This window comes from Solea solea, chromosome 16, assembly GCF_958295425.1.
Source record: "Solea solea chromosome 16, fSolSol10.1, whole genome shotgun sequence".
In the NCBI taxonomy this organism is placed as follows: domain Eukaryota; kingdom Metazoa; phylum Chordata; class Actinopteri; order Pleuronectiformes; family Soleidae; genus Solea; species Solea solea.
The window spans coordinates 4,622,044-4,631,514 of record NC_081149.1 but is presented as its reverse complement, the minus strand read 5'-3'; the positions used below and the strand labels follow the sequence as shown (position 1 = coordinate 4,631,514).

Sequence of the window (9,471 nt, the reverse complement as noted above, 5' to 3'; positions counted from 1 at the left end):
CTGGAAGATGACCAACAAAAAAGCGTCTTCATTTGGTCACACACACACAACGTTTGTTATGCAAACCTGAAATGAGCCGCGTGGCGCTCCTGTGACTCGCTCTCGTCACTTTTTAAACGGCTGCGAGGACTTTGCAGCGATTCCTCCGCAGCCAGTCGTCTGTTGAGCCAGATTTACTCAGTATCAGGAAGAAGATCTGGAGAAAGAACCGCCGTGGAGCTGTATTCCAGGCGGCTGCCCCAGTGGCTGCTGGGATGAGAGAAGCTGAGCTGTGTTGGACTGGCGGCGTCTTGAGTTTACATCCTTGATTCCTCCCCTTCTGTTTCCCCTCCCAACTTCCTTTGAGACTGTGAGACTGTCACAAAGAGACTTCATTGCTGAGGCGTGGGGCACTGGGCCTGTCCACTCCCCCCCCCCCCCCCCCCCACTACTCCCCCTTGGTTCACTATGTATGAGCATATCACCCCTGAGACACCTGACGCCCTCGTCCCCTTAAATTAGTCTAGGAGAGAAAGACTGACACATGTAAGCGTTGCTTTCAGTGTCACAACTACTGGACTTGGTTCATTTGGAATTTGAGTTAGAAAGTTTTAAGAGATAAAAAAAAAAAGAATGTTTCTTTGTAGGGTTAACTTTTTTTTCTGTTGTCTTTATTTTTGTTTTTTTTTTCTTTTTCCTGTCACAAAAAAACGAGAGCAAATTAAATGTGGTGGAGATGTTCCAAGCCCCATCCTGGAATCAGGTGTTGGAGTACATTCATTCGTCGCTCTAGTTTTGTGAAGTAGACCGTGGACATGCCAGATGTTTATCACGTGGTAGCTTCTAGCCGGCGTGGCCCTGTTTTGTCATGGAATGGCTTGCTGTGTGTGCGTGTGTGTGTGTATGTGTGTGTAGCCAATAGTGGCGTCTACTTTTATCATGGAAAAGTGTATTAGGAAGACTGTGTGTCATGTTCTGTTTTTTCCTCTGTCCACAAAGCAGTAATAACATCTTTCTCACTGTCTGACCATCGACTCTTCTGCTCAGCGTCAGCAGCAAACGCTTCACGACTGAGCGTGTGCTCCGGCTGCTCCGGCTGCTCTCTGTGCTCCGGCTGCTCTCTGTGCTCCGGCTGCTCCGTGTGCTCCGGCTGCTCCGTGTGCTCCGGCTGCTCTCTGTGCTCCGGCTGTTCCGTGTGCTCCGTGTGCTCTGGCTGTTCCGTGTGCTCCAGCCTCGGCTCTAAGTCGCTGCTGTTTAAAGTGCATGTTCTGTGAGTCACTGAGGCCGTTAAAGGTCCAGTGTGGAAAAATAAAGCTGTGTTTCCCCCGGAGTGGAACGGTTCAGTTTGGTACAGTACATATTGTAGGCACCCTTCCCTTGGTGTACCAGAGTAAAATGGTACGGTCCAGCTCCACCCATGACAGTCTGCCGATTGAGCGGCAGAAAAACGTCACTTTCTTTGCGACCTGTGTTTAAACACCCGCGGGCCGTTCTCGTGCAAAGGTCGATGTCTTGAGACCAACACCCACAAACTGTCCTCCATTGTCTGCTGTGTTGCGTTCAATGTCGTCGTTTGTTACGCATCTACCACGTCTCTCGCTGACCACACCCCCCTGCCTACCAGGTTAAGGTGCTTCTCTCAGTCGAAAAACTTAAGCCTGACCGCGGGCTTTACCGTGCTGTACCAAACCCAACTGTACCGTGATGGAAACGTGGCATTGGTGACGTCTAGTGGTGAGTGTGCAGAATGCTACAAAGGACTCCTCCACTGGCTCCTCCCATTCCCAAGCAGGTCAGGACAGTCATGACTCACTGAGACGTGGTGATCTATTGTCCCACTGTCTGCTGATTCCTCATCATTGAGTTATTTGGGAGAATTAATGAAGAAAAACTTCCCTTTTATTTCAAACTGCTGTAGAATCACAGCCCATGTAAAGCGAGGCCCTTGGCTGAAGTACAAGGGCCTAAAAGGCAAATACTGAGGCCACGAAAACAAAGCAATGAAACGCTCACACATACATACGTATGGGTCGTATGTTAAATTTCTGCCAAGAAACAAATGGATAAATGTTACGTACTGGACCTTTAACACAACACTTTTAAAGCAAGGCCATTGATCAATATAAATACTATATTTCATGTCACGATCATTTCCAACCAGAATAATCCACAATATTATTGTGATAACTGTAAATATAAGCTTTAATTATCTCTTAAACACACTGAAATTGATGAGATGCATTTTATTTTATTTTCTAGTGGAAAAGAAGAATTTTAAATAACTATAAATCACAAGGACCTGGAACGACCGGCACGAGGACTTTTCCACTTGTGGTCGTCAAAAATAAATGTGCGAGTGCTGTTTGAACATTCATCTGGATTATTAGTTAAATATAATTATTAGTTAAATATAAAACTCCAGCGCGTGAGAGCGAGCAAAAGTAACGCAGGGTTCACAGCGTGTTGAGCAGCATTCAGAGATTGTGTTGTTCTCTTCTGCAGAACGTGGAACTGTTTCCTCGCTCACAACTCTCAGGACAGTGGAACCCTCAAGTACTCATTGTCAGGTGTTACTTCCAGTCTCATGTCAGGTGACAGCATAATGTCAACCATGACATCAACAAGCATGTGTGAGTATAGCAAAGGTCATAGGTGCTGCGCTTCCATACACCTCTGAGCTGCAGTGTTTATTTCACTGTCAATTCACCTGTCAATCATGTTCTCCATGAATCACTTATTCACTGGTTTAGTCCATTAAACGTCGAGGGGCGTTTTCCAAACCTTAAAGCTCTGGTGTGTAACTTCTCTGCCAGGGTCACTGACCTCCACACGCCTCAGGTGAGCCCACCGGTTTCAGAGAACCAGGGTTACTACCTTAACCTAAACTTCCCTCAACATCTGTTTTACCTCATTCTTATATCAGAGACCCAGGGTTATTTCCTTAACCTAAAGGTATCTTTCTACATCTGTTTTACCTCACTCTTATATCAGAGACCCATGGTTATTTCCTTAACCTAAAGGTATCTTTCTACATCTGTTTTACCTCACTCTTATATCAGAGACCCATGGTTATTTCCTTAACCTAAAGGTATCTTTCTACATCTGTTTTACCTCACTCTTATATCAGAGACCCATGGTTATTTCCTTAACCTAAAAGTATCTTTCTACATCTGTTTTACCTCACTCTTATATCAGAGACCCATGGTTATTTCCTTAACCTAAAGGTATCTTTCTACATCTGTTTACCTCACTCTTATATCAGAGACCCATGGTTATTTCCTTAACCTAAAGGTATCTTTCTACATCTGTTTACCTCACTCTTATATCAGAGACCCATGGTTATTTCCTCAACCTAAAGGTATCTTTCTACATCTGTTTACCTCACTCTTATATCAGAGACCCATGGTTATTTCCTTAACCTAAAGGTATCTTTCTACCTCTGTTTTACCTCACTCTTATATCAGAGACCCATGGTTATTTCCTTAACCTAAAGGTATCTTTCGACATCTGTTTTACCTCGCTCATGTTTCAGAGAAGTGGACCTGAGGTTTGCTGCTGCCTCACTCTGTGATCACAGCTGTTCTTCTGCCTTCCCTCCATCAGTTGTGATCTTTGTGTTTTGCCACAGACACAAGAACAAAACATTGTTGGACCTCTTGTTAGCCAGAGGTAATGGCAGATGTATCACATTCATACCACATTTTAAGAAATGACTTGTATGTTCGGGTCACAGTGACCTGGAACTTTCAGTTTGAACGCTGAACGTCCCAGTAGGTTTGTCCAGAGACTGTTCGGTCACGGTGACTGATGATGACCGAAAAACTGCATACTGCATGTTCTCTTTTCGAGCGTTGTTGCCACACAGCAAGACTGAGGGCCTTTCTGTGAACGCTCAGCCCGTGTGCTTGTGGTTCTCTCTGGGTGCTCCAGCTTCCTCCTACAGTCCAAAAACACTCGAAATTGACTGCAGGTGTGAGTGTGAGAGTGAACGGTTTATTTGTCTCTGTGTGTTGACCCTGCGATGGACAGGTGACCTGTCCCGGGGTGTAACCTCGCCTTTCGCCAAGCTGGGAGTGGTTCCAGCTCGGGACAGCGTTCATGTGGACAGTGAGTGAGTTTTTGTGATCATGTCTCTGTCGGGCTGTTGTCAGGAATTCTAACCATGGATTTTTGTGATTGAAATTCTAGAGAATGTCATGAGCAAAAGTGTGAGTGATTACAGACGAGCAATAAGCAGAACAGAGTCTGTTTATTAACCTAAAGAAACCCAAACCTCATCAGCGTCACAGTAGGACAGTAAGTTCTTTTTCCTTCATCTACAGTAAATCATCCGTGCAAATAACATTTTATAAATGAACATTAAAGAGGATAATTACATTTCTTAGCAGAGTTCACTGTAACACATTCACCATCTAATCATTCATTTCCTGCATCTGATTCATGGTTTGCTGAAAGCTGCTGTTTCTGGTAAAGATGCATGCCTAATCACATTCAAACACTATTATTATATTATGATTCATAAATGAAGTAATCAACAACAAGCTGGACAGGAACTGGTCCTGACATAAGTGAAGGAACAACCACACACTGCCATGTGTGGTTGTTCTTTGACCACTGACATAAACAAACATGAGACCATTCCAGCTGCTGCTGTCAGGGAAACACAGTTGAGATCAGTGTGAAGCTCTAATTGTGACAGCGTTCTCAGTCACGTGTCCTTCAGTCTCCGGCTCTGACAGACAATACTTTATATAATCAGGAGTCAGAACTCCACAGAGGAGCGGTTTGTCACCTCATTGCAATTAAAGGTGATTTTTAGACAAGTGGGAATGTGTTTAATGGACAATTATTCCTGAGTCAAGTGACCACATTGACTCACTAACTATTAACTCCCTCATTTCTTCTTTGTCCGCTTCATTTTTGGCAGAGATGCAGATTCTGCCGTCATTTCCAGCGCAACACTGACTCTTTTTTCTTGGTCTTTTTTTAAATGTTTTATTATTAAGTAAACCTTACTTTGGGTAAGCACTCAATATTTTTTTTATTTCCTTATTGTACAGACTGAAGAGAACATCTTTGTTTCTCACGGAGCTGCACAAATATCACACATTCGTCCTTTAAAATGTTTCTTTGACTGAAAATGAGAATAATGATGTAAAAATGACCGTCTCACCCTCTGAGATCGTGAATCATATCGCAATTAGGTATTTATTCAAAATTGTTCAGGAGTGAGTGTTTCACCTGTTTTCTAACATTAAATAAGTACATTAAATAAATTAGAAACTAGAAAGTCTGTGGAGAATAAACAATAAAACCTACAATACTCTTTTTCTTGAAATGTCCAAAAAAATCCCTGTGGAGTGTAATGGAGTCTTCCTTCAAAATTTCATTGAACTAAAATGTATTTTGAATTTTAAAAGCCTTTTAAGTTCACAACACTGACACATTCTCAGGCTTTTAAAAACGTGGAGAGACAGATTTGTTTCCACAGTTTTGCAGCTAACAGAGACACAGACGACACAGGCGAACAGTCATAATGACAGACTGCACCTTTACTGTCACTGACCACAGCTTTGGTCACTGCGTCCGTCACACTCACATTGTAAAGCTACTTCCACGTCCGTGCTGTGAGTGATATGAATGGATGATTTGCATGAACACGGATTCACGTCCGTGTTTTCTTTAACAAACTTTTTTTTGTTTTCTTTCTGTTTTCACAGCTCATTCAAAACAAAGCAAATGCAGCATATTTGGACACAGTGTCACAGTGGAAATGTACAGTTATTATCACCCTGCTACCTCAGCTGTACCCTCAGGATAAATTAAACACACACACACACACACATATCCCAGCTCATATCAGAAGCCTCACAATGACAATAATCACGGTTTTGGATTATTATCGACACATGGTTTTTCTATCTGCCTGTGATTCCAGACAGCCTTCATTTCCTGTCTCCTTGCTAACACTTCCTGCCTGTGGTCAGTGTTGTTTAGTGACCAGTGTTTGAAGAGACGGTGTGGTGGGAGCTGGTGCAGGTATGTGGACGGCGGTCTGGAAGAAATACATCTGAAAGAAAAGAAGCGTAGAAAAATCAACCTTGTGTTGAAGACAGTTGATATGAACGCTGCACAGCTGAGTGAAGCGCGCTCACCGACCTTACAGCCGACGGCCAGCAGCGCGTGCAGGACCACTATGGTCGCCACGGTGGCTACAGCCATCAACTTGGTGTCGTCGCGGACGACGGGCCAGAAAGTGAGGACCAGGACGGAGCCAGAGATCACCATGGCGACGACGATCAGCACCCAGCGCAGCCACTCAAACGGGATGATCCACAAAACCTGAAGACGGTGAGTGGAAATCATCATTTTATTATTAGCTCTCAGTTGTATAAATAACTATATAATACATCGGTTTGAATTTTTTTAATTTGCTAAGAGAGAGTAAAAAAATAACTGTCCTGATGCTTTAAAATGATCAGAAACGCATGAAGCAAAAACACGTTGGAATCGTCGTCATAAAAACCGCTCGTCTCATGACTCTGACCCTGATGCACTCACTGAGGTGGGAATATAAATGAAGAGGGAGTAGCCGTAGACACACACTGTCTCCAGGAAGGAGTAGGCCCCGATCTGCCGCTCAGACCCTTGCCGCCACGTCAGGAAACCCCACACACCGATGGGCACGAGCCAGGCGTACATGAAGATCACTACTGCAGCTATCGTTACTGCAGACGTGAGGAGCAGAAATAACGCTGAGTCAGCATGACTCGCTAAAAACTATTACAATGACTTTAAGGCTGATAAGAGACGGCATGAGGGACTGACCTCTGTGGAACTGTGGTCTGTAGTGATACGCCGGGTTTCCCATCTCACTGAGGAAGGTCGACAGGTTCCCACTTATCGCCACTGAGAAGACCAGTGTCACACAGATCCAGAACGGACCTACACACACACACACACACACACATATATTAGATATTACTTATCCAAACAATGTCAAAGTCTGCACTGCACACACACACACACACACACTGGCCAGGTTTGAAGTCTGCCAAGTGAACCATACGACAGATATTTGTATAAATAAACGTGACGCTAGACCTCGCGGGTTTGGTCTGTTTGGGTTACTGTTAAATGGCGTCTAGTCTATGAAAAACAAACGTATCAACAGACACTTATGTGAACTGTTGAAGGGGCAAACTGCCATTTTCTATTGATACAGCTTTCTCCTGTTATTGTTACGGGATTTGTCTTTTTCCATCGGGATGAGTTAGATTCTATTTACTTTCATAACAGAGATAGGCGGGGTTTTGTTCGTTAAATAGGCCTTGGCAGGCAAGTGGTTTTATGCAACATGCAGATGCCTCCATCCTGGAGCATCACTACTAAAACTAAATGCTTCAGAGGTAATAATGCATGACAAAACACCAAAATGCTCATATGCAACAGTCCTTTCCTGTCATTACATAGCACTATAAATGTGAAAGATATTATTTATCAAAGAACTTTGAATGTGTCATGAAAAGCTTACCATACAGATCTGGGTTAGATCGAAGGTAATGCTTAATGAAGTTTCTTCCAGGAAGTGGCAGCACAGATCCCTTCACTCTATCCAGAACCTGTACAAGTCAAACACATGCACATTGCAATCTATTAATATCACATTTATAAGGTTTCAAACAGCACAAACTGCAGCTGTGGTTGCAAACACCTCGTGTTTGTAGAGAGGGAGACGCTCATACCTGCACAGTGTCCACATTGAAGAGGGACTCGTAGTACTCAAAGGTCCAGAAACCACTGGTTGCTTTCTGTCCTCCCAACAGCTGGAAGAAAAACAACATGTCTCAGGTGCTGTCGTCACGGTGTCACATGGTGGTGAACTTGGATCATTTACTCACCTCTGAACTCTCCTCCTCATCGTGCTCATCCTCTGACAGGTCTAATTTCACATCCTCTCCTCCTCCTGCTCGAGTGAGGTTGTCTGAGGCGGACATACTGAGCGTGGTGGCCTCTGGGTCAGCGGACAACAGCTCTGCTGCTTCCTCAAACTCTACAGACACACAGGGAGCAGACGACAGGGAGTCACTTATGGTGGTAGTGCAGTGATGCTACAATGGGCTCTGATCCAAAGTGTACACAAAGCACAATCCTGATCAGGTTTTCCATTCTTGTTACTGTTAACTGACCGATTAGGACTCAATGAAATTAATAAGCAAGCCTGAGACTAGCAAAGAAATCCTGACATCTTCTTGTCATCAGAAGTTTGCTCTTTTACAAAAAGCTTGTCAAAATAGTATCAGATATTGGATGTTTTTTTACGGTTGTGACCCTCTAATCCTTGCTGGATTGGGATAATTTAACATGTGTCCTCAGCAGCACCCATTTAAATTGAAGACATCATGTAGTGCCACTAACAATCACTAGATGTCACTGGTTGTCACTGGGTGTCCCAGGTTTGGGCATGTAGAGCAGTGTTTCCCAAGCTTTTCTTTTTCCTCACCCACTTTAAAAATAACAAAACATCACAACCCAAATCACACTATAAATCATAAAAAGAGCAAATTGGTGAATAATATGTTTATTTTTACAGCCATTTCTGTGAACGCTAACACTATTCTGAATAGGTAAATCCAATTTAAGAGATATATGTTTAAATTAGCATGTCTGACTTGAATCAAAGACTACTTGAACTGCTGTAACATGAAATACTACTTTAACCATGACAAAAAATCAGATCAGATCAGAGTTACTATGATAATTTAACTCATTTCCAATGGCTGAAGATTATAAAATTCACTAGACTATCATAAAGTAAGACAAAAACAAAAAACAAATGTTAGCTTAATTTCCATCATTCTTACCTTGGAACTGTAGATCGTTTGGACTGGCCATCGTTCCAGAGGCCAAACAGGAAACTTATGAAAGACCTGAGAGAGATAAACTACTACAACTTAATAGTCAGGCGATCTCTCTTTACAGATCATGTATGTGTTCATGTCAAATGTGGAATGTTATTTATGGAGCACAGTTTAAAACAACCTTGTTGCCCTGTTCATGGTTAAAAACACAATGATATACAATCAAGTATGAATGTACTCAGCAACAAGCTATCCTACCGAGCCTAATCAAATATATACACGTGTAATAATTACTCAAGGTTAAAAACACGAATAAGGGAAACGAATACGTTGAATAAAAAGGTCCCACCTGTCCACAGAGGGATGAGCCCGATGCTGCTGGCGTCCACACGACTGTGACAGCTAAGAGTAGCTAAGCTAAAGGGCTTAACGCACAGTAAGACTGTTATTCCGCAATTGTTTGAATGTTTGAATGTAACTCACGTGAATATGTGACAGCCCGGACCGCCAATGTAAAATAAAACAAGAAATAATTACGGACAGCTAAAGCTTTCCTGTCAAAGCCACAACGACTGCTGTTAGTCCGGTTAGCATGTCTTCCGGTACACGTCACCACGTAAACAAAGCTGTC

General features: G+C 43.1%; 1 protein-coding gene across 6 annotated transcripts in view; it reads right to left on the bottom strand.

Annotated features, from left to right (window-relative positions):
• Positions 1-9,437, bottom strand: part of yipf2 (Yip1 domain family, member 2) — a 33,377-nt gene extending 23,940 nt beyond the window's left edge. For 2 of the 6 annotated variants that reach the window (XR_009242491.1, XR_009242492.1), the window contains exons 1-9: positions 9,190-9,437; positions 8,844-8,909; positions 7,881-8,032; positions 7,725-7,805; positions 7,514-7,601; positions 6,808-6,924; positions 6,541-6,707; positions 6,139-6,321; positions 5,822-6,049 (exon numbers count right to left, since the gene is read on the bottom strand). Coding sequence is in view for 4 of the 6 variants with exons in the window: in XM_058653011.1 (XP_058508994.1) it covers positions 5,963-6,049; positions 6,139-6,321; positions 6,541-6,707; positions 6,808-6,924; positions 7,514-7,601; positions 7,725-7,805; positions 7,881-8,032; positions 8,844-8,874 (906 nt within the window). In the remaining 2 variants the exon portion in view is untranslated. Of the gene's footprint in view, positions 1-4,209; positions 6,050-6,138; positions 6,322-6,540; positions 6,708-6,807; positions 6,925-7,513; positions 7,602-7,724; positions 7,806-7,880; positions 8,033-8,843; positions 8,924-9,189 lie in introns of those variants that run through there. The other 4 variants (XM_058653011.1, XM_058653010.1, XM_058653013.1 and 1 more) reach the window with 4 other exon arrangements.
• Positions 9,438-9,471: the final 34 nt, after the last annotated feature.